Source organism: Haliotis rubra, unplaced genomic scaffold (assembly GCF_003918875.1).
Source record: "Haliotis rubra isolate DU_JTF1 unplaced genomic scaffold, ASM391887v1 Scf174, whole genome shotgun sequence".
In the NCBI taxonomy this organism is placed as follows: Eukaryota; Metazoa; Mollusca; class Gastropoda; order Lepetellida; family Haliotidae; genus Haliotis; species Haliotis rubra.
The window spans coordinates 1,158,835-1,184,021 of NW_025765714.1; the positions used below are offsets into that span (position 1 = coordinate 1,158,835).

At 41.7% G+C, this 25,187-nt stretch overlaps 1 protein-coding gene across 1 annotated transcript; it reads right to left on the reverse strand.

Moving 5' to 3' along the window:
- Positions 1 to 2,806: 2,806 nt before the first annotated feature.
- Positions 2,807 to 25,146, reverse strand: LOC124272876 (sushi, von Willebrand factor type A, EGF and pentraxin domain-containing protein 1-like). The gene is made up of 12 exons (XM_046708094.1): positions 24,974 to 25,146; positions 23,863 to 23,968; positions 19,188 to 19,285; positions 18,348 to 18,536; positions 17,541 to 17,620; positions 13,458 to 13,560; positions 12,814 to 13,035; positions 12,157 to 12,342; positions 11,629 to 11,811; positions 9,933 to 10,166; positions 8,536 to 9,192; positions 2,807 to 7,852 (listed from the first exon to the last, which is right to left on the reverse strand). The coding sequence occupies exons 3-12, from the start codon at positions 19,258 to 19,260 to the stop codon at positions 7,764 to 7,766; spliced, it is 2,016 nt and encodes a 671-aa protein (XP_046564050.1). The 5' UTR covers positions 19,261 to 19,285; positions 23,863 to 23,968; positions 24,974 to 25,146; the 3' UTR covers positions 2,807 to 7,763.
- Between the last annotated feature and the right edge of the window lie 41 nt (positions 25,147 to 25,187).

Consider the following 25,187-nt stretch of genomic DNA (forward strand, 5'->3'; position numbering starts at 1 on the left):
ATGATCTCTATAGCTGCTTGATTAGCATTTATTAATGAACTGATATGGATGGCGATAGTTTCCAGGTATTGGTAAATGATTATAAATGCTATTGTTATAAAGCTTTGGTTAATGACTTGATTCAGACTGCTGATGTTATTCAGTGGTTAATGACGTACATATAGTGTTTGCCCTAATCCTGTTAGCTCAACTACGCCCTAGATTCCATGTAGACGCTAAGTATCCGTCAGAGACGTACAGTCAGGTGTGGCTTAATTAGGCGTGTTTTGAATCAAACACAAAACGCCACTTGATGTTAATCTTTACACATAGAATTTATAAGGAATACGTTTTGAAAATCAAGTAATCATTTGCCACTGTGGTGAACTAATCTTTTCGAACAACCCGTATCATCTGACTTGTGTTGTCCTCACCTCTTGCAAGTTGGATTGTCTCCAGTTGAACACTGATGTGTACTTAATAGAGCGATGAGACCGAATACGTCCAGTGGGGCAACCAAACTGACGCTGTATTTGTTTATCATCATTCATTGTGTAAGTGTGGAAGAACGAGACCGTACGGGTCGCGGTTGAGAAGAGCGAGTCAGTTAAAAATTAACATCGGCATTATTTTATCTTCTTTGAGTGGCAATTTAGAAGTTGGGAAGTACACTACAATATAGAACAAACATGATGATAACAACTTTTTGGATTTCGTGGTTGCGATCGATACAAATTCTTGTACTGTTGTCAAGCAGGAAGGACAAATGGCAACAGGACAAGAATGAAAAAGACATCGTCATTTGTCATTCCTGTTTGACAACAGTACAAGAATTTGTATCGAAACGTCGCACCCACGAAATCAAAAAAAATGTTATCCATATGAAGTTCTATATTGGCTTTATTTCAGCCATATAGTGAGTGACTGTGAAGAAGTTCAATGAAGTAGCCATAGTTATATTTGTGTTTTTGCATACGTTGTGTATTATGAAATACACAATGCCATTTTAGAAAGTGGTCAAATGTAACATATGTTATATTTGGGATTACACTTTCTCAGTAAAGTACAGATTCTAGTGGGTTTTTGGGGATGAGTCCCATCCGGGATTCGAACCCACACCCCCAGAGTCAGGCACCTAATCGCCAGCACACAAAGTCAGACGCCTAGACCGCTCAGCCACCGCGGCTTCCACAAAAATGGAAGTCGGACAACTGGTAGTCTAGACAGCGGACTTTGTGTACCCCTCTGATATGTGTTAATTGGCACGGCTCGGCCGAAAGCTATGAGTGAGTGAGTGAGTGAGTTGAGTTTTACGCCACACTCAGCAATATTCAAGCTATATGGGGGCGGTCTGTAAATAATCGAGTCTGGACCAGACAATCCAGTGATCAACAGCATGAGCATCGATCTGCACAATTGGGAACCGATGACATGTGTCAACCAAGTCAGCGAAACTGACCACCCGATCCCGTTAGTCGCCTCTTACGACAAGATTGTCGCCTTTTTATGGCAAGCACATGGGTTGCTGAAGACCTATTCTACCCCGGATCTTCACGGGTCCCGAAAGCTATGAAATACACAATGCCATTTTAGAAAGTGGTCATAGCTTTCGGTCGTGGGAGCCGTGCCAATTAACACTTATCAGAGGGGTACGTATGTTTAACCAAAAAAAAAATGTGCTTTGATTGTTAGCGATATGAGCATACCTAGTGCGGAGTTTGGCGCTATATAAATGGACACATTAATATTATTATTAACCTCTTGAGCAAAATCAATAGTCCTCTATTACCCTGGATAACCTAAGCTGCCTGTTAGGCGCTTGAAGGTTATAGTCGCATGACTTATCCCACCGGGTACCCATTTTCTGCTGGGTGAACAGAGGCAATGTTTAAACAAACTCACTAAGGTGAGACCACATGTATCACATGTGCTTCTTGTGGGGCAGGACTGAAGTTCTAGAAACTGTCAGGAGTCAAGGTGTCAAACACGGTCACCCATCCAAGGACTCTCCTTAACTTCACCTGATTTGTTACCGGAGTTCTATGCACATGACCACACATCACCGGCTAAACCCAATGTAACGTTTGACTCTGGTAAAGTGGCAAATCACGATCTAACCGAAAGATCATACCCTGGGTATATTTGCAGGAAACGTTCACTGCTGATCACTTCATGTGTTTACTGGTTAGGATATTCAAAATTATACTTGCAGCTTCATTTTGTTTCGTTTCGCACAGACGTGACGTCATTGTTTCTTCATTTTGTCTTTTCTCTCTTATCTGTTCTTGCGATATGTAATCGTTCGAATATTTTAATATCGTGCAAGCACGATGGACAGTGGTTGATCTTTTCCGCTTTACCAAGAGAAGATAAGATACCAGGGTCAACACTCTACCTTATAGAGTCTCCCTAGTCAACCTAACCCATAACCAGTTGGTCCAACTGTAGCTAAACAGGTGTGTTTCATGCGCCAGTCTGACTATATGATGCCATTGATGGTTTATTTTGTACCAGTACGCTTTGGAAATATGAAATTCACCGTTGTAGAGAATATCCTTCCTATGTTCTCTGGTTAGGATGTTTGACATAATGCTCATTTTGTTTGTTTTAACTGATCGATACATGTATTTTGTACATATTGTCCCATACCATTAACATCAACGTAATATCTGTGACTGGAAGTTACAGAAGCATCACAAGTTTGATAGATATATGAAGTGTTGTCCTGCTCACATGGAAGGTAAGGAAAGATGAGACATGTGGCTTGAAGACTTTGCATGCTTGAAGCCCCATCTTTTGAAAACTTATCACATACAACTATTAACTATTTAAAAATGACATAATTTATTTTACATATATAAATGAGGAAGTCGACACTATAAGGTGCACTACAATGCTCAACAACCATTAGAATGTATTGCTGGGGGTTGGCTAGATGAAAATGCACGTCAATCAAGCTTGACAACATTTGCATAACAAAGGGTAGAAATGTCACTTCTCCCCTCCGAGGAGACCTGTACATCAGGTACACAGGAGCTGCACATACAACAGGTGAAATACATACAGGCAGAGAGGAAACAGATATGAATAATAATAATTAGTGGCTGAGAAATGTGGAGTAAAGAGTATATGAAGGAAAGTAGCATTTCCCTATGTCCATTGGCTGGACATAGGCAACCTGTACAAAACGTCCCATGGACCTATCACAGAGGTGCCTTTGTTTCACTCAGTAACACATTTCAGAATTTATGACACAGTTGGAATTCTGCTACAATGATCATCTATTCATTTTATAAACAACCTGCTCAATTTAATCTTACAGCATAAATTTGTACATATATCACATTAAATCAATTCATATTTCCTTTCAATCAATTAATAACACCAAACACTAAAACCAAGAGGTTTACATACTGTGAACTTGTACAGCAGTAGATCCTGGTGTACAGGGTGTATCAGACTACAGGAGAACAGAAAGTATTGGCTACACATGATTCTGATTAATTATACAACAAGCTACAGTGTTACAACGTGTAACTGTGGCCATGTGGAAGACATGTGTCCTGAGCAGATCTAGACTTATCAAGAAAAAACCCCTTTTCACCTGTGAGAGGCTGGTACCTGACCACACCCTCAGCACATTTAGACAAACTTTAACATTTATTTCAACATCGGATGTTTCTAGAAATACAAAATTCCTTCTTAAACTATATTGTACATTAAATACTGAAGTATAAAAGTTGAAACAACCAGACAAAAATTCCTCCTGTAAACCTTACTAGAGACAAAAGATGGCATTTATATAAATCAACAAGTAGACATGAAAGGCCATGATATACCTACATAAACACTAGCAAATGGATGATCAAACAGCGGCCATCACACGTGGAGGACTACACATTAACTGACAACACTATACAGTACAAACACACTCAAGTGGAGAACACAATAGCACTGGAGATTGGTGGGATACCGTAGATAGTCATTTCTAATTTGATTTCAAAGATGGTGACCTCTCTCCCTGAAAAATGACACGTATTAAACTAACGAGCCCAAACAAATTCCATTGGTACAATTTGAGATGACAAGCGAAATCCGAGCTGCTTTTCAAGAAAGCAACACATAGGGGAATTGATGAGTTGTGTAGTTCAAACTTTTAGCTTCATACCATACATACATAGCATCCGGTTTTCTTTTGTTGATCTGGGAAACATGAAAAAAGATATATCTATTTCGATGTTAACCTTTAAAAGTAGAGATACTGGCCTGTGGAAATCCTGCATACACAACACAATGTACCATGAGCTATCACATAAAACCTAAACAACAACATTTCAGTAACATGTCTGTACATGGCAGAAAACACTTCCTTCACCTGTTCTCATTGCGAGCCTACTGCTGCATGTACGATTGTCTACAGTAAGGTACCTGCCATACTGGCTTCAATATATGGTCAATACAGGGCACTTCACAAGGGAGGGACCCTCCCAGGCAGAGGACCACAGGTAACAGTGACTGACAGGTTACAGGTACCATTTACCTGCGTGGGTAAACACTTACATTTCAAATTGTCAAAAACAATAAATACTCACCTGACAAAGGAGGGTAAGAAATAAAACACACACAAGACTTTACAATCACCACAAAGAACATGTTCAGTGACATGTAATATCTGTATTACTTCGAACGAATCTGGTACCATATAATCAACCACCAGTTATGATGAAACATCCAACATGGAACATTATCGATTATACAGAGAGCATCCTTAGAATGGTTCCTCATTTTATCTTGGGAACTAAATGTTACTGACTAGATGCCAATGCCCATGGAATAAAATCGGGTAAATATTTGATTCAGGAAAAATAAGTGAATATACTTTAACCTTGCACTCAAGATAAGTGAAATGACTCACATTTCAGATACCTTACAACTAAGAAAGAGACAAAAACAATCTGCTCCTCCAAATTTAAATTTTCAAGCTCCAAATCCAGAATTATTCCGAGGTTTCACAGTGTCTGACTGACCCGAAATCAGGATGTCTGTTGGTTTATAGTCAGAGTATTTATTCTTAATGATCTGTACATACATACACTGAAGTTGCCTGAACATTGCTGAAGCCTTGAAAGTCAGAAGGAATAAAAGCATAGTCAGAAAGAATTTAGCGACTTGTGGTGTACCCTTGTTATTGTCATTAAACTAGACATCACATGACTAAGGAACTATCTACGTAGTCCTGTGACTCCCTGGGTCCCAATCAGAACCCATCCCATCCAAGCTACCCATCCCAACCCTACCTCCTATACCCGGCTAGTCCCAGACACTAAGATAACTCAGGGAAGGAAGTCAGTAGCGCCTCAAAATAACAAACACTGGCCAAATAGCACAAGAATTGACACAAATAAAAACAGGAATGTAACAAAATTGTGCTTCAGAAGGCTTTTGATTACCGGTATTCTGCAGTGAACATGCCAGCAAGCTCCAGTTGTCAATAGATGTATGGTATCGAGTAATAGGGAGACATTCTCATCAATCATGGTTTCCTCAAGGCCCAAATTATTGCAATATAATGCATAATGTAAATAAACTCATCTATAGTTTTGTGTATCAGACTCCTTGCGGAATGCCACGGGTTTCAGTAAATAACACTAAATATCAGATAAAGATAAATAATGTGTCCAATGGGTTCAAGGAAGTATTTACATGGTTTTACTACAAAGCCAACTTCAACATACTTTGACAATTCCTTTTGGACCCAAATTAACTCCAGACCTGAGCGAATCATCATCTATATCTATAGATCTGAGACTGATTATGCAAATGCTCCAACAGCTGGGTCAGGCATGATGCACCAAGTGTCAACTGGTGTTTTCTCCATGGGTGACTGGTGCCACAGCCTCCTGGATGGTCCCCTGAAAGGTTTACCAATCTACCTCTATCAAGGACAGCAGGAAGTGGGCACTGGGACATGGATATTACCGCAACACAATATCTCTCTGACAGTAGCATCCGATGAATCAAGCAATCAAAGTTTCTAAATTCTCAGTATGAATGAGTGAGCAGAGATTCCGAGCAGTATATCTGCTTTCTGTATCACAGCAAACAAGATAACCTGATCAAGCAGCAGCAATGTTATATTACAGTGGATAGTTTATACACCATGTTGAGCACATCTATACCATGTTCACTGAAAACGGTGTACTATATGAAAATTGAGGGTTTTCTTTTTTCAAGAGTTTGTTTTGTTAAGATCAATTCTCTGAACTGAGATGTGAATGAAAGGAAGCCAAATGATTTAACCAACTGCCATGGACAGGTCAAACTTTGTCCAACAGGCAGGTCAAGTTCATTCTGGGTTCACATGAGGTGATCTGGTTTGTCAGATCATCATATAGAGAGGTATGGTAACACAAGGAAAAGTTTATTTAATGTGCCTCTGATGACTTCTTCACACCCCTACGTGACTCTGCAGGTTGGGAAGAATGGAATCGAAAATCCATAATGGGTAACCCATGTTAATGTGGCCGACCCACTGATATGATTTTCTGCAGTCCACATGGTCTAGCAACACAGCCATAGTTGCCTTGGTTGCCTTGCCCTACAGTCATCATTGTAGATGATGTTGGACTATTTGTATCTCTAAAACAAAAAACATCCTTATGACACAGATCCATGTGGATATTCAACTGGTTTCTTACTTAGCAATTTGATTCTGATAACATGATTAATCTTGCATACATACACACATACTGGCATTGTAACAAAATACCTCAGTTGCCAAAATGCCCATCACATATTTATAAGACATAGGATCTGACTGATGAATTTGTGCTGTGTCACATACCGGTAGATTCCCAAACAGATGTTGGATATGATCATGAACAAAATAAAAAAACATATTTTCGTGGAGAAATACGGTAAGAGGAAATTGGTGGACAATGTACTGACGCCCTGATGCCCAGACACATTATCAGGGTTCTGTTTATACAGTTGGTTACCTTTCTCCCTTTACAAACATTGATAGTAATCTTCTAAATGTTTGCGCTACCTCACGACATAACCAAGAGAATTTCTTTCGTTTTTTTCAACTACCACTTACATAGATAGCCGAAGTATGCTGAATGTAGGAATTCATCTTATTCTTGAGATCACTCATCCTCTGGGAAATAAAACATGACTTACCGGAACATTATGCTTACATTGTATAAAAAAAATTTGCCTTGTTTGAACCTACAAATGCTGATGACATACATTACAGACCAGTACTATTTGTATTAGTGGAAGGTTATAAGTCAGTTCTATGAATGACGTCCCATTCCCATGTATAACTGCAGTGTCACGCACTATAACCCTTCCTGTAACTCACCTTCACCTTATCATGAAGCAGTGGCAGAACAACAACCTCCCTGCTACCAGGGGAATCCCCTAGTCCTGAGTCTGTAGATCGTAGCACATAATAACACAACAAGCTGATGGCCTAGGGAATATGTCAAATGCAACAGACACCTTGGCGGAGTCTAAATACACAATCAAACCACGTGTGCTTCATCACTGCGGTAAACAAATGGTAAACAAAGTAGTTCTGTTATCACCCGTTTCACTGTAACCTACCATACACAAAACTGTGTATGTTGTATATTTCACAATGTGCTGTGTCAAGTGTCTCACACAGTCTTGTACATTTCACACATAACAGCATCTGTCTGCTGTCACACACACTCGCCCAGCTGTCACTCAGAGTGAGGCTATGTACATCTCAGACACACTACAGGTTGCCCTGGCAACTACTCCTCCTTCTGCTCCTGATTGGTCAGCAGGATGTCGCTGGACGTGTCAGTGTTGTTTTCCCCAGCATTCTCCAGCAGCGGTACATCTGGAACACAACCACACATGCACAGTGTATACATCATATATACAGTCACTCACAGAGGCCAATTCATGCCCCTTGTTTCAATGCTTGCAACACAATGTGATGATGTGGTTAACTAGAACGTGCATTTACTCATCAAAACATGTCTGCCTCCCCTACTTTCTCTTGATACATTAGTTCAAGCTGAGACTATAAACATCATAAATATGGTTGTAAACAATATAACAATAGCAAACAGATATAAAGAAGCAAAAGGCAGCAAGTCAAGTTGTCAAGTTGCTGAGCAATGTATATACTAAGTTTTGTCAGAACATGTTGAAAGGGTTCTCATGTAAAAGCCTGGAAGCAAACCCTACCCTCGACTGAGAAATTATTTCCATAGAAATGTGGGAACTAAAAGAAAAGAAAGAAAATCAGAAAAAACTGATAAGATTAAAAAAAAGTTATTGAAAAGGACATCATGAAATTGACTGTTTCATGCCATGAATATGATAATGATCAGAGCATGAACTTGTCATTGAATACAATGTTATTGTGTTGTGTCACTCTAAATCAGACTAATAACAAACCTAAGCCGTAGATGTTGTTTATCATCATACAATGGAGATCTGATTCACTGACTGATGGAGGACTACAATCTTCTGTATGGCTGACTATCTGCCACACAGTTTGCTTCTGTAACCTACCCTCATTTGCCAGGTTATCATCTGACGCAGTGAAGCTGCCAGCAGTTGCCTCTTGAGATGCTATAGATCTCATGGAGGTACCACTGTCATACGTCTCCACAGTGACCGAGGTTGAGGCATCGCTCATGCTCACGTTGACTGTATCTAGAGATCCAAATATTTCAGATGTTCCATCTCTGTTGATGGTGCTTGTTGTCACTGTTGAATGTCTGTTAGTGTTGTCCCCGGCAACAGCAGTGTTGGTGCGCAGGGTTGGTGGAATGCTAGGAAGTGGTCTGAATTCAGTGGTGGGGTTTGTTTGTGGCAGCTGTGACGGTGGGTGATTGACGCTTGGTCTGCAGTGCCCCGACGTTGCCTCGTCGTATGTTGGGAGGTGGACTCGGGTTGCATCAGCATAAGCCATCAGTGCCAACCTGTCATGTTCATCTATAGAGTCGCTGTGGACACGGGAGTACGGGAGTGGGGTGGTACCAGGATGGAACAAGTGCGGGCGTGGCTTGCGGCGTCGAAACACAACGATGACCATGATGAGAAGCAAAACTCCCAAGACACTGCAGGCAGTGGCTATCACAATGACCAGGGTGCTGACGTGACTCCGCATGTCAGTGATGTCCCCCGTTGAATATGTGTCCACTGTCCCCACATCACCAGGCTCAACTGTGTCAAAAACAGTATCACAGTCATTGCCTGATCACATCAGTTAACATGATCAACAAAAACAGTATCACAGTCATTGCCTGATCACATCAGTTAACATGATCAACACAAACAGTATCACAATCATTGCCTGATCACATCAGTTAACATGATCAACACAAACAGTATCACAATCATTGCCTGATCACATCAGTTAACATGATCAACACAAACAGTATCACAATCATTGCCTGATCACATCAGTTAACATGATCAACACAAACAGTATCACAGTCATTGCCTGATCACATCAGTTAACATGATCAACACAAACAGTATCACAATCATTGCCTGATCGCCACATCACATCAGTTAACATGATCAACACAAACAGTATCACAGTCATTGCCTGATCACATCAGTTAACATGATCAACACAAACAGTATCACAGTCATTGCCTCATCACATCAGTTAACATGATCAACAAACACAGTATCACAATCATTGCCTCATCACATCAGTTAACATGATCAACACAGAAAAACGGTTACATCAAGTGTCTTAACATGTTGATGTTTATTTTTCTACTTAAGTAGTGACTTTAATTACAGAACCTTTCACACTGAATACTTCTATTGATAACATTGTATCTTTGAAAATGAAGGATCAGCTAGGCTAAAATGCAATGGTTTGTGTGCAAATGTAACAACAACCTTTGGGTCAGGTGAGCTAAAAGTGACAGCCTGTCTATATATCGTACCTGGAACACAGTAGGGCATCTCATGGTCCCAGGTGCCAACCATTGGGTTGGAGGTACTCTGGACACAGGTAAGGAGGGGTTCGCCCTCCAAGTGGTAGCCGGTGTTACACCCACACTCCACCTCCACCCCACGGTAGAATGGCTGGCACAGCTGAAGGTCGGAGCTGGTCTCCTGATGACACTTGCAGTGACCGTAATTTATATTTCGTATATTTTCACAGTAGAAACTTGTCTCTGTGAGAAAATGAAACAAAAGATGACAATTTGTAGATACTGACAAAAACGATCATCAAATGACTTCAAGGGGGGACATTGACAGGAGTACTGGGGTGTGGCGGGGTAAGGACAGAGGGCAGACTAAGTGTGACTGGCCTCTGCCAGGGGAGACATTGAGATGGAGTACTGGGGTGTGGCGGGGTAAGGACAGAGGGCAGACTAAGTGTGACTGGCCTCTGCCAGGGAGACATTGAGATGGAGTACTGGGGTGTGGCGGGGTAAGGACAGAGGGCAGACTAAGTGTGACTGGCCTCTGCCAGGAGACCTTGAGATGGAGTACTGGCGTGTGGCGGGGGTAAGGACAGAGGGCAGACTAAGTGTGACTGGCCTCTGCCAGGAGACATTGAGATGGAGTACTGGGGTGTGGGGGGTAAGGACAGAGAGCAGACTAAGTGTGACTGGCCTCTGCCAGGGGAGACATTGAGATGGAGTACTGGGGTGTGTGGGGGTAAGGACAGAGGGCAGACTAAGTGTGACTGGCCTCTGCCAGGAGACCTTGAGATGGAGTACTGGCGCAGGAAGGGGTAAGGACAGAGGGCAGACTAAGTGTGACTGGCCTCTGCCAGGGAGACATTGAGATGGAGTACTGGGTGTGGGCGGGTAAGGACAGAGGGCAGACTAAGTGTGACTGGCCTCTGCCAGGGGAGACATTGAGATGGAGTACTGGGTGTAGTGGGTAAGGACAGAGAGGGCAGACTAAGTGTGACTGGCCTCTGCCAGGGGAGACATTGAGATGGAGTACTTGGGTGTGGCGGGTAAGGACAGAGGGCAGACTAGTGTGACTGGCCTTTGCCAGGGGAGACATTGAGATGGAGTACTTGGGTGTAGCGGGGTAAGGACAGAGGGCAGACTAAGTGTGACTGGCCTCTGCCAGGGGAGACATTGAGATGGAGTACTGGGGTGTGGCGGGGTAAGGACAGAGAGCAGACTAAGTGTGACTGGCCTCTGCCAGGGGAGACATTGAGATGGAGTACTGGGGTGTGGCGGGGTAAGGACAGAGGGCAGACTAAGTGTGACTGGCCTCTGCCAGGGGAGACATTGAGATGGAGTACTGGGGTTTGGGGGGTAAGGACAGAGAGCAGACTAAGTGTGACTGGCCTCTGCCAGGGGAGACATTGAGATGGAGTACTGGGGTGTGGCGGGGTAAGGACAGAGGGCAGACTAAGTGTGACTGGCCTCTGCCAAGGGAGACATCGAGTAGGGATACTGGACCAGGTACTGGAGCCGAGACACTGAGTGGGGTACTGGTGTGTGTGTTGGTGGGGGAGGTAAGGCTAGAGGGCAGATGAGTGACAGACCTCCGGCTGGGAGACACTGGGGAGGGATATTGGACCAGGTACTGGAGCCGAGACACTGAGTGGGGTACTGGTGTGTGTGTTGGTTGGGGGAGGTAAGGCTAGAGGGCAGATGAGTGACTGACCTCCGGCTGGGAGACACTGGGGAGGGATACTGGACCAGGTACTGGAGCTGAGACACTCGAGGACTTCATAGCCCATCAGCTGGAAGCCATCATGGCACTTGTAGGTCACCTTTTTGACCCAATGTAGTAGCTGCCAAAGATGTTCTTTGTGGTCAGTGAGTTTGTGAAGTAGCCAGCATTTATATCAGGAGGGGATTGACAAGTCTGCATCTTAACTGAAACAATGACAGAAATCAGTACAGTGAGTTAATGTAAGAATACATGACATGTTTATGGTCAACGATGTGGGGGCCCAGGCAGAGGTGGATACTGGTATGTCTTGTTCAGCATGACCGGAGAACGAGATCCAATGGACGTTGCCAGGCGCGCCACAGTTAAAAACATTCCAGATTCATTGAAGTGGCCTGCTGGCTGAATCATGAGCATATGAGCTTAACTTCCAGATCAGAAAACGTTTTTTCCATGGCCTCCAAATGATAAACAATGGATACTGTGTGCTTGTATATGTGCTAGTTAATGCCTACTTACCACAGCGAGGGATGGGTCCAATCCATGCACCTCGATGACACGTCAGGTTGGTGGCACTGGGATCCACAAACTCATAGCCTGCATTACAGATGTAGAGGATCTGGGAGCCCTCACCCACAACAGGAGGGTAAGACCGGTACCGATACACAGCATGGGGCACTGTCGGGGCCAGGGGACACCGCTTCACTGAGAACCCAGAACAGGAAAACGTTCACACACAGAACGTAGATAACGGAACCATTCACACCACAATACATGACACATGGAAAACATAGATAGTGTAACAGGCAGCAGTCAGATCAACCCATATAGCTGACTGCATTAAAGGTAATAATAACTGCAAGCTGGTCCTCCAAACTTTCTTCCTAGATAACCAACCCTAACAACGAACACCCCCTAAAATATGCAATGAAATGCCTGAAGAATATTTCAATACCAAGCAACATTTAAATCATTTATTGTTTCATCTGTTCATCATGGTCACATATTCCAAAAGTGATGTTGATCTTCAGGTCCAGTCATACAGGCAGTGTCAGGGGTACATAACAAGTTTATCACACATCAATCTTATTACATGCTCCAGAGGAGGTCAAGTCAAGATCTGATGTCAGTGCAACTTATCACGTATACAGTTTACAGCAGGTTGAAGCAACTGACTTAAGCATTGTGGCAGCGGAGTTATCCCGTCCTCCATGATCCATAGGCCGATGTTGCTGCAGGTGATGCGGAAGCTCTCCTTGTAACCCTCAGTGACAGTAGTATAACCAGGATCACACACCACTGTAGCCTTCTGGGACTGGTTGACAGGGGTCCACGAGTCAAAGCGGATCTTCGCGTTAAGAAAGTGTGGAGGCTGACAACGGCCAATGCGTGCATGCTCTGGGAATCATAGAGAACATGGCATGTAATACACAAGATCTGTTTCCAACAGCGTCCATCAAATACTACATTAAAAATGATGAACAAGTCAAGTTATCCCCCCTTTCAATATGCATACATGACCTGTACAAGAGCTGGAGTTGTGTCCCCTTATTGAGGCCACCAAACAAGCAGCAGGCTCCATTAGGTTCCACAACACCAAAACAAAATCAGTGTGGCATCATTTGAATGGCTCCATTTAAACAGCTTTAACAAAACAATTTACTCCAAAGAAGCAGATAATATAATTTCTAGATGGACAAGTCTATCCTGGGCAAGATGTCCACAAAGTCACCTATACACTGAGAGAACATGATTGGCTAAAGGTCACCTTTACAGTTGGGATACCGACTGACTGTGAAACACAAATACGTAAAGCTCACCTTTACAGACAGGGCAGCATGTTCCAGGCACCTGTATCTGGCTCGTCTTGGGGCAGGTGAGCTGTGGGCACACATTCTGTCTCTCACATATCAGCTGCCCATGCTGAAAGGACAAGATGTCACACATACTTACTTAAGTACTTGCTTGACTTTTACATGCAGAGATAAACAAATGTGAAACTTTCCCCTCATCCTTAATCATGTTAATGGCATCAAGCACAAACCCTTTGTTCAGCCTACCACGCCTAGTTAATAATAATAATAATAATAAGTGCATTTGTTATGCGCTATTTTCCATCTGTTCTGGTTGCTCAAAGTGCAGGCACAATCTGATTATTATTACCCTGGATAAGCCAAGCTGCCTGCAGCGCTAGAAAGTTACTGGTCACATGACATACCCAACTGGGTACCTATTTTCTGCTGGATAATATTACCCCATTTAACTCCACTGAACCAGCTTTCAACATAATCACATAAAATCCATGAAATGATGGAACATACAAGGCACAGAAACAACTCTTAGTTCTGATCAACATCCCATTGCCATTCAGTCGGTAACAATGACAACAGTCACTATGTACATCAGGTCAATTTACACTTAGCACTTGACTGTTGCTTGTTAATCAGTATTCCCCCCTTGTTGGTCAGTATTCCCCCCTGTTAATCATTATTCCCCCTTGTTGGTCAGTATTCCCCCTTGTTAATCAGTGTTCCTCCTTGTTGATCATTATTCCCCCTTGTTGATCAGTGTTCCCCCTTGTTAATCAGTGTTCCTCCTTGTTGATCAGTATTCCCCCTTGCTGATCAGTGTTCCCCCTTGTTGATCAGTATTCCCCCTTGTTGATCAGTATTCCCCCTTGTTGATCAGTATTCCCCCTTGTTGATCAGTATTCCCCCTTGTTGATCAGTGTTCCCCCTTGTTGATCAGTGTTCCCCCTTGTTGATCAGGGTGCCGTTGTACAAAGCGATCTTAGCGCTAAGGTTACCGTAACTCCCATTCATTAACGTAGACTAAAGATAGCCTTAGCACTAAGGTGGTTGTGTACAACGGCACCCAGTATTCCCCCTTCTGAATCACTGTTTCCCCTTCTTGTTCCCCCTTGTTGGTCAGTGTTCCGCCTTGTTGATCAGTGTTCCCCCTTGTTGATCAGTGTTCCCCCTTGTTGATCACTATTCCCTCTTCTGAATCACTGTTTCCCCTTGTTGATCAGCACCCCCCTTGTTGATCAGTGTTCCCCCTTGTTGATCAGTGTTCCCCCTTGTTGGTCAGTGTTCCCCCTTGTTGATCAGTATTCCCCCTTGTTGTTCAGTATTCCCCCTTGTTGATCAGTGTTCCTCCTTGTTCATCACTATTCCCCCTTGTTGATCACTATTCCCTCTTCTGAATCACTGTTTCCCCTTGTTGATCAGTGTTCCCCTTGTTGATCAGTGTTCCCCCTTGTTGATCAGTGTTCCCCCTTGTTGATCAGTGTTCCGCCTTGTTGATCAGTGTTCCCCCTTGTTGGTCAGTGTTCCCCCTTGTTGATCAGTATTCCCCCTTGTTGTTCAGTATTCCCCCTTGTTGATCAGTGTTCCTCCTTGTTCATCACTATTCCCCCTTGTTGATCACTATTCCCTCTTCTGAATCACTGTTTCCCCTTGTTGATCAGTGTTCCCCCTTGTTGATCAGTGTTCCCCCTTGTTGATCAGTGTTCCCCCTTGTTGATCAGTATTCCCCCTTGTTCATCAGTATTCCCCCTTGTTGGTCAGTATTCCCCCTTGTTGATCAGTGTCCCCCTTGTTCATCACTATTCCCCTTGTTCATCACTATTCCCCTTGTTCATCACTATTCCCCTTGTTGATGTTCCCCCTTGTTGGTCAGTATTCCCCCTTGTTGATCAGTGTTCCCCCTTGTTGATAAGTATTCCCCCTTGTTGATCAGTGTTCCGCCTTGTTGATCAGTGTTCCGCCTTGTTGATCAGTGTTCCCCCTTGTTGATCAGTGTTCCCCCTTGTTGATCACTATTCCCTCTTCTGAATCACTGTTTCCCCTTGTTGATCAGCACCCCCATTGTTGATCAGTGTTCCCCCTTGTTGGTCAGTGTTCCCCCTTGTTGATCAGTATTCCCCCTTGTTGTTCAGTATTCCCCCTTGTTGATCAGTGTTCCTCCTTGTTCATCACTATTCCCCCTTGTTGATCACTATTCCCTCTTCTGAATCACTGTTTCCCCTTGTTGATCAGTGTTCCCCTTGTTGATCAGTGTTCCCCCTTGTTGATCAGTGTTCCCCCTTGTTGATCAGTATTCCCCCTTGTTCATCAGTATTCCCCCTTGTTCATCACTATTCCCTCTTCTGAATCACTGTTTCCCCTTCTTGATCAGCATTCCCCTTGTTGATCAGTGTTGATCAGTGTTCCCCTTGTTGATCAGTGTTCCCCTTGTTGATCAGTATTCCCCTTGTTGATCAGTATTCCCCTTGTTGATCAGTGTTCCCCCTTGTTGATCAGTGTTCCCCCTTGTTGGTCAGTGTTCCCCCTTGTTGATCAGTATTCCCCCTTGTTGTTCAGTATTCCCCCTTGTTGATCAGTGTTCCTCCTTGGTCATCACTATTCCCCTTGTTGATCACTATTCCTTCTGAATCACTGTTTCCCCTTGTTGATCAGTGTTCCCCTTGTTGATCAGTGTTCCCCTTGTTGATCAGTGTTCCCCTTGTTGATCAGTGTTCCCCTTGTTGATCAGTGTTCCCCTTGTTGATCAGTGTTCCCCTTGTTGATCAGTATTCCCCCTTCTGAATCACTATTCCCCTTGTTGATCAGCATTCCCTTGTTGATCAGTGTTCCCCTTGTTGATCAGTGTTCCCCTTGTTGGTCAGTGTTCCCCTTGTTGATCAGTATTCCCCTTGTTGATCAGTATTCCCCTTGTTGATCAGTGTTCCCCTTGTTTCACTATTATTCCCTTGTTGATCACTATTCCTCTTCTGAATCACTGTTTCCCTTGTTGGTCAGTATTCCCCCTTGTTGATCAGTGTTCCCCCTTGTTGATCAGTGTTCCCCCTTGTTGATCAGTATTCCCCCTTGTTGATCAGTGTTCCCCCTTGTTCATCATTATTCCCCCTTGTTGATCACTATTCCCTCTTCTGAATCACTGTTTCCCCTTGTTGGTCAGTGTTCCGCCTTGTTGATCAGTGTTCCCCCTTGTTGATCAGTGTTCCCCCTTGTTGATCACTATTCCCTCTTCTGAATCACTGTTTCCCCTTGTTGATCAGTGTTCCTTTGTTGATCAGTGTTCCCCTTGTTGGTCAGTGTTCCCCTTGTTGATCAGTATTCCCCTTGTTGATCAGTATTCCCCTTGTTGATCAGTGTTCTCCTTGTTCATCACTATTCCCCTTGTTGATCACTATTCCCTCTTCTGAATCAATCAGTTTCACTGTTCCCCTTGTTGATCAGTGTTCCCCTTGTTGATCAGTGTTCCCCCTTGTTGATCAGTATTCCCCCTTGTTCATCAGTATTCCCTCTTCTGAATCACTGTTTCCCCTTGTTGATCAGTATTCCCCCTTGTTGATCAGTGTTCCCCCTTGTTGATCAGTGTTCCCCCCTTGTTGATCAGTATTCCCCTTGTTGATCAGTATTCTCCTTGTTCATCAGTATTCCCTCTTCTGAATCACTGTTCCCCTTGTTGATCACTATTCCCCTTGTTGATCAGTGTTCCCCTTGTTGATCAGTGTTCCCCTTGTTGGTCAGTGTTTCCTTGTTGTTGATCAGTATTCCCCTTGTTGATCAGTGTTCCCCTTGTTGATCAGTGTGTTCCTTGTTCATCAGTATTCCCCTTGTTGATCAGTATTCCCTTGTTGATCAGTGTTCCCCTTGTTGATCACTATTCCTTCTTCTGATCAGTGTTCTCCTTGTTGATCAGTGTTCCCCCTTGTTGATCAGTATTCCCCTTGTTGATCAGTGTTATTCCCTTGTTGATCAGTGTTCCCTGGGGGTTGTTGATCAGTGTTCCCCCTTGTTGATCAGTATTCCCCCTTGTTGATCAGTATTCCCCCTTGTTGATCAGTATTCCCCCTTGTTAAAGGCTGCTGGTAGGAGATCACGTGGTCCACTTACATTACAGGTGCATGTTACACAGAGCCTGGGACTAAACACTTCTCCATGGTTGTAATGTTTTCCACTGTACACACACTGACCTGTAAATTCACAAAGGTTTTTTTAAGGAATAGGTTAATTTTGGGGGTTCAACTACAGATCTCACTTATGGATGAATTCATGACTAAAATATAATGTTAAATCTGGTTAACAAATACACAACAAACTAAGTGAAACAAATACAAACAGAATGGAATAAGTTGTAATGATACAAAGGGTTTTTACTACAATAAAATTGTCAGGATTGTGATCCAAATGAGTGTTTGTGTGGTTTTAACTATCTCTATCCCTTTCTACAAACATGCAGACCAGAACTGATATGCTTCATGGGTTCCTGGTAAGAAGTGTCTGAACACTGCGTCAAACACTGTTCATTAAATCATATAGGAGGTACGGACATGATGGAATGTGTTACACATAGAATAGTAGCTGCAAATCCACATCTGTATGTAGAACATAAAACGTCCTAAACAAGCTGAATGCATTGATCCTTTTAAAGAATATTAGACATGAGTAGGTCACATATGTTTGAAAGAAATCCCAAATCGACAGCAGATTTTGACATTCACACTTTCCACATACTTTTATTAAGTTGCTCATGCACAAATGTGTTGCACATGCCTGTGATGAAAACATAACATAACACAACTAATTACTGTCTTCACATCTGTATTTGTGTGCACATGCATAGTGCCAATATATATTTTGATATTCTTTTTGTGGCTAGTTTATAAATGTGTCTCGAGGTCCAGTGTAGCCAAATGTTACCTGACTGTACGACAGCCTGCACACAAACAGGCCCTGAAGGGGGCTGCCACTGCCCTGTTTCTCCACACACTTGCTTGGCATCCCCTACCATCTTGTAGCCTGGGTTGCACTTGAACTTCCTTTGTCCATTGTACAGATCCTGCTTCACCTCGCCATTCAGGAAGGACACCAACTCAGGACACTGTACTACTGAAGCATGGTATAAGCCATCATATCAACCACTGCCTATCTTACTATTACTTAACATCAATTTATATAACCTGAAAAGTATAAATGTGTAACAACTGAATACTACTCCTGATACAAATAATCTGCAATGCTGTGTCTTTTATGAACATGACATGATTGTGATACACTGTTAACATTGTAAACATATTTTCTGATTGTTACACACACAAAAAATAGCAGAACTGATATTTTGTTATAATCTAAGAGTATTTAACAACTTGAACCATACCAGGAAGTATGTTGTCATTTTTTCATTGTAAAACTATGTAGCAGTAAACAGACATCAAACATCAGATCACTGTTAGCTGGGTTAGACTTGGCCCAGTCTCTTTCACAAATATGTCTAAGGCTCTTAAGAAATTGTTTTCATGGGATATAATAGTAGTAATCCTTTCATAGTTTTATCATCTTTGGACCGGATTTGCACATTATCCTCACCATTGTAACCAAATGTCATATATCTCTGAGAGGGGGGAGATGAAGGGAAAGTCTACAAGTTGCTTGATCAGCAAACTGATTAGCAACTAGCATTTAGAAGAGTATAGACCAAGAGGAAATGGGCAAGTCTAGTTCATTAAAAAATGTATGTACAATGAATGCAGTTTTACCAACCAGATTTAAACTTGGAATGACACTCTGGAATCGTAAATAGTAGAACACCAAGAAGGAAATATACTGCCCACATATTTACAGGTCGTACAAATCATCAACTGAAAAGTAAGAAAATACACATGTAAAAGGCGACATGAAGGAAACTCTCAATCATCATGAGTACATGTAGAAACCCAGGCCTTTATCTCATGATAAAAGTAGGGAGTAAAAAACAGAAACATGCTATGGACTTCTTCCAAAAAGCATGTATATGTTCTACTGAAAAATAGACATTGATTAAGCAAGTTCAGCTTTGAGAGAAAGGGTGTAGTACTAGTAAGCAGATCCAAAAATATAACTCGAATAATTCCAGATGATGAAAGGTCCAACTGTCCAACCAACATTAGAATCAGGTGCGCGAAATACGCATTTGTGAAAGGAGAGGGGGCAGCGTGCCGTGAACTGATCCACTACCCACTCAAAGGGGGAACAGGTGTGAAAACTTCGCGCACATGATTTTTGTGATCCTTGCAGTAATCACTTTCTACGCAATGATTCGGAAGTGTCATGTTTCTGCTCAAGCATTTGTATACTAGTATCTTGTAAAGTGGACTGTTAAAAGAGTAAAAACTCTGCAGGTATTTGAAACTCATCATGTCGCACTCTAAATTGGGTAAACGGGGTCAAGTCATTCATTCACAAACACGTGAGGTTGCCTACTATGTCATTCAGTACATGTGTACTATTTCCGACAGCACACACAGTGCACTCAAAAGAGCCAGCGATGCTACTGGTATATCTGTCAGTACCTTGCACAAAATACATGACGAAGGTAAATGCGTTCCCACGATGGGTACCAGTAAGTTCACAAGCACAGAGAAAGTGCGTACTCGTACCGAAGAGAAAATTGAATTTGATGATTTTGATAAATGCGCAATTCGTCAGTACATTCAACACTGCTACACAGTAACCAAGACAATGCCAACACTGACAAGCATTATGAAAATGGCTACTGATGATTTGGGATATACAGGGAGTAAAGAAACAATGCGTAAATGTTTAAGAAATTGGTTTCAAATGGCGGAAAACTCATTCAGACAGGTCCTAATGGAGCGAAAAGACGTTGTTGCATGGCGTTTGTGAATTCTCAGAATGATTTGCTAGTACCGTAAAGAACACCGTCCAATCGTGTACATCGACGAAACATGTGTACACGCCCATCACACAGTATCAAAATGTTGGCAAACTGATGAGGAGGGAGTGGTTTTCGGGTACCATCGGGGACAGGTCCAAGATTAATTATAGTCCATGCTGGTACTAGGGCTGGGACGGGTAGGAAAAAATGGAATCGAGTACCCGCATGTTCTTACCCGAATCGGAATCGAGTACCCGGAAACGTCAAGAATAAAGCGCTTCTGTCAACTTTCTGAATATTCAATCACGATTTGACAGAGATTTTTATAGAAAACATGAAAGGATGGCAATAAGACATTGAAACTGATCTTAAACTACTTAATTTACGTCTGTTTAACTGATACAAAGAGCAACACCATTACTAACTTACATTCCACTATGACTTGACAACTCATTGCTCATGTGCAGATATATTACAGTCGTTATTAATAACCTCCATTATCCGGACAATACCAAAGATGTAATTAAATGTGTGTTACGTCAATGAAAAAGGCAAATTATTCTGTTGTTGAACTACTTTCAGATGTGATATTCTAACTGAACCTATAATGTTTTACATTGGGACTTTATGTAAACTTACATAGAATGAAATGTGATGGATTTACTGACTGGAAAAATTCTATACGAGATATACAGATCGGCAATCTGTAATGCAACTGAGTTAGCAGCATAGCAAAATGCTTCGCCGCATGAGGGAAGACTGGTCATTTTGCTCTGTTAGCGCTAAGTCAGTTGCATTACAGTGTGTCTATTATACATTGCAGAGTACAGACAAATACAGGGCCGTGGAATAACTCATTAACCGTAATTAAAGTTTTATCCTTCCAGAAGGTTATTAAAAGTTGCATTAAAATACTTTGTTGAATGTAGCGACAAAGAAATGCATCTAAATGCTATATTTTTTTACGCTTAGATAAACAAAAACAGCACAAAACTATTGTTATTTAAATATTCTAAATTTGTATAAAAGTGAACATTGAGTTCTTCATTGGAAGTTGTGTTTCTATATATTTCTGATTATCTTTCTTCTTATTGTCATGATAATCAGCCGAACATTGAATTTGCAAATCAGAACGTGCTCTTTCAATAAACGCTCGTTTTTTATTATGTTAATTTATCAGTTTTAATTGATAATCCCAACACATACAATCATTTAATTACAATCTCTTTTATGGTGAATGTATTCAGCTTTGACGCAGAAGTAAAATATGTGTCTCATGAAATTGAAATGAAATATAAACTAAAGACAACATTCAATGTAGTCTTAACAGCTTTTTATGAACTAACTTAATAAGCAATTAGAGTTACACAATGTAATGAACACCTTCGTGTTTTACGTTGTGTTTTACGTTGTGTTTCTACAATAAATAGCATGGTACACGCAGTCGCCAATTGGTTCTGCCATTTGCATCAAGCTCAAAATGAGCCCAAACACTCAACTTAGCACTTTTGCTCTAGGTTAGAGTTACATTCCCTTGACATTACAGAGTTCTCTCCCTTTCCGGGTACTCGATTCCTTGAAATAGGACTCGATTCCAGCTGTACCCGACCCGGATTCGAGTACCCGAGTATCCGTCCCAGCCCTAGCTGGTACATGTGAAGGGTTCATTCCTAATGCTTCTTTGATATTTAAAGCCAAAAAAAAGAGCGTCGATTACCATGACGAAATGAATTTCAACAATTTCTCTAAGTGGTTGCAAGAAAAAACTTATTCCTAATCTGCCCCAAAACTCAGTAGTTATAATGGACAATGCCCCTTACCATAGCAAACAAACAGACAAAGCTCCAACAACTGCCAATCGGAAAGATGAAATCAAATCGTGGCTACAAAGGCATGATATACCTTTCACACATTCAATGTTGAAGGCTGAATTGCTTGCACTTGTGAAATCATGCCCGCACGGCCCCGTATATCATGTCGATGAAATTCTGAAAACCCATGGGCATACTGTTCTCCGATTACCTCCTTATTGTGGTGGCGCGTGGTCATGTGCACAGAGCTCTGGTCACGAATCAGTTGAAGTTAAGCAAAGTCGAGCTCAGACAATCCTTGGATGGGTGACCGTGTTTGGCAGCTTGACTCCTGAGAGTTTCTAGGACTTCAGTCCTGCCCCACAACGAAGCACATGTGATACATGTGGTCTCACCTTAGGCAAGTGAGTTTGTTCAAATTGCCTCAGTTCACCCAGCAGAAAATGGGTACCCGGTTGGATAAAGTCATGTGACTATAACCTTCTAGCGCCTAACAGGCAGCTTGGGTTATCCGGGGTAATAAGAATCAGATTCTGATTAAGCGCTGCGAGCAATCACTTGGTGTTTGGAAACGTGCGCTATAGAAGATGACTTATTATCACGACGATTTCAATGCCATAGAATTAATTTGGGCAAATTTGAAAAATTGGATTGGGTTCCAGAATTTAGATTTCAAAATGGCTTCTGTACAGAGGGCTTGCGAAGAACGATTGTCATCTTTTGGCCAGAACGAATGGTTAGACTGTTGCAGACATGTGATGGAAATTGAGGATCATTACTGTCATCGAGAAATTGCCCTAGAGGATGAAATCGAAAAACTAGTCGTCGAACTTTGCATCGATACTGATGACAGTGATATTGATGACGAGTAGCAGATTCAAGAGACTTACATGTAGCAAATAGCAGATAAACTACCACTGAGCAATCAAATTACTAAGTTTTGTTTGATTTATTTATTAGTACCCCGTTTTGAATTTACATAACGTTATTTCATTCCCCTCGAGGACAGCACAAACGTATTATCCATAAAATATTCACACACACAGAACCTATGCTAGGACAGAAATTAACCTTTTGGTGTGTTTTTTTTATCATTAAACACAAAATAATTTCGAGTGTTGTATTGGGTTGTGTATGGAAATCGTCAACCACAAAATAGCAAATAGAACCCATTCCAGAAGAGCAAGAGTAGACTGACAGCAGTTTATCGCTTTACATACCCTCGACCCCTTAATGGTAAAATGGACTGCACCGCTATTCAGATTCACAGGTTCAAATGACAGGTCGGCATTATTCTTAAGTTCGTCTCACAATAGTAGCTCCCCCTACCTCATATAGTTATCTAGGAGTTTAGTTTTACACTGCTTTTAGCAATATGCCAGCAATATTATTGCGGGGACATAAAAAATTGGCTTCACACATTGTACCCATTAGAGGAATTAAACCCAATGCGTTCATCTCTCGCAGAGCTACAGATAACCTTTAGAGTCATTGAGTTATGTACTCGCTTGAGTTCATCTCAATTGGGTATCCTAATTTTCCTTTGAGTAACCAAATAAATTGTACCCACCTTACTCAAACTTAATTGGGTATTTTGCCATTTTCCATTGATTGTAAAAATATAATGAAGTTTAAATGTTGGTTTACGTGTTTGTTATTCATATTTGATCTGTAATATGAGAAACGATAAGAAAGACTGCAAACTACCAAGTTCATGTGCTGAAACATAACTTCTCAATATACAATGTACCTCAGTTATTTTATCTATCCTCAGTAACCTTCATCTGTAGCACATGGGTCTGCTTACTCCAAATTCTAGTAGGTTTGGTGACAGGAACTACTTCGCCGTACGCAGGCTAAAATTTGACATTTTTGCATGCACGCATGTAAGATCAAATTTATTGAGTATTTGCAAAAATTCAAGCATACTTGTACGCAATAGACATAATAGGAATTGAGTTTTTGCATAAATATTTGCGTAATTTACGCAGATACGCAGCTTATCTGTACCTCTGTTCTACGCTTCCAAACCGCCTCTACCTTGGCCAAGGATTGATGATAAATAAAAACTAAGTCATATTCATGATTCACATGACTTTCCAAACACTTTTATGACGTAAAGATGTACAGAGAAACGGGGTGTTAGTTTGGATGTCCATTCCCCACCTTCTAAGGAACTGGCATGTTTGGAAAATCAACATGTAACAAGTACTATATTTCCTTAATTCATAAATCCATATTTGTTAGTTTTCATGATTTCTTTGAGAATTCTACTAATAGTACTATCTGAATTCATGGGGTTATCTTCCATTGTATACATCTTCACGAGATAAATATGCTGACAACATCAAAGTAGAAGAGTAAACTCACGAACAAGGGTTAAACAAAGCTGTATCCAACAACTGTTGCCTTAACATGTATACAGAGGATGAGTGTACTGTAGAATATTCCTACAAAACATGAGCACACTGTCAACATTCAGTTGTCCTACTTGCTAGATCCTAAGACAGTAACATTACAAATTAGTAATAACACATCGCACATATTTTGTCTTAAGTATATTATTTCCATCTATTCAAGAACAGAAGCACAAACACATATATGCAGCTGAGATTGTAAATCTGAACATTTACATACCAGTACCTAAACCTGCCTTTTGGTGTAATAAGTAAAGACCAACATGATAGGAGACCTGTTATTTTTATCACGTAGAAATTAACAAAAAGGTCATTAGAGAAACCAGGTGAATGTGAGAAATATACTTGTTACGACATCGTAAATGTCTTAATTTAGGAATCTTCAAATATAGGCTAGACAACAGACAGTCAAGATGACACGAGCACCATAAACACACATATTACCTTCTCGAAGACGCCACAAAATGCATGTTACCACTGCCACTTGATTATTCTCGATCCGTCCGATGTCGGAACAGTGGCGGGTTAAACAAACTGGTTAATTAGCAGAATTAACACCACAAATGTCAATCACCTCTTACAATGTCAACAAAACCTCTGATCGGCAGCCATGTTATTTCACGTGACGTCATGAAATCTCTTGTACGCATGTCCGGAT

Coding starts and splice junctions, on each gene's coding strand:
- LOC124272876 (XM_046708094.1), bottom strand. CDS start 19,260: ATGTGGGCAGTATATTTCCTTCTTGGTGTTCTACTATTTACGATTCCA. Junction 13,561..17,540: donor GTGTAACATGCACCTGTAAT/GTAAGTGGACCA, acceptor TTGTCCTTTCAG/CATGGGCAGCTGATATGTGA. Junction 7,853..8,535: donor TGATAACCTGGCAAATGAGG/GTAGGTTACAGA, acceptor GTTGTGTTCCAG/ATGTACCGCTGCTGGAGAAT.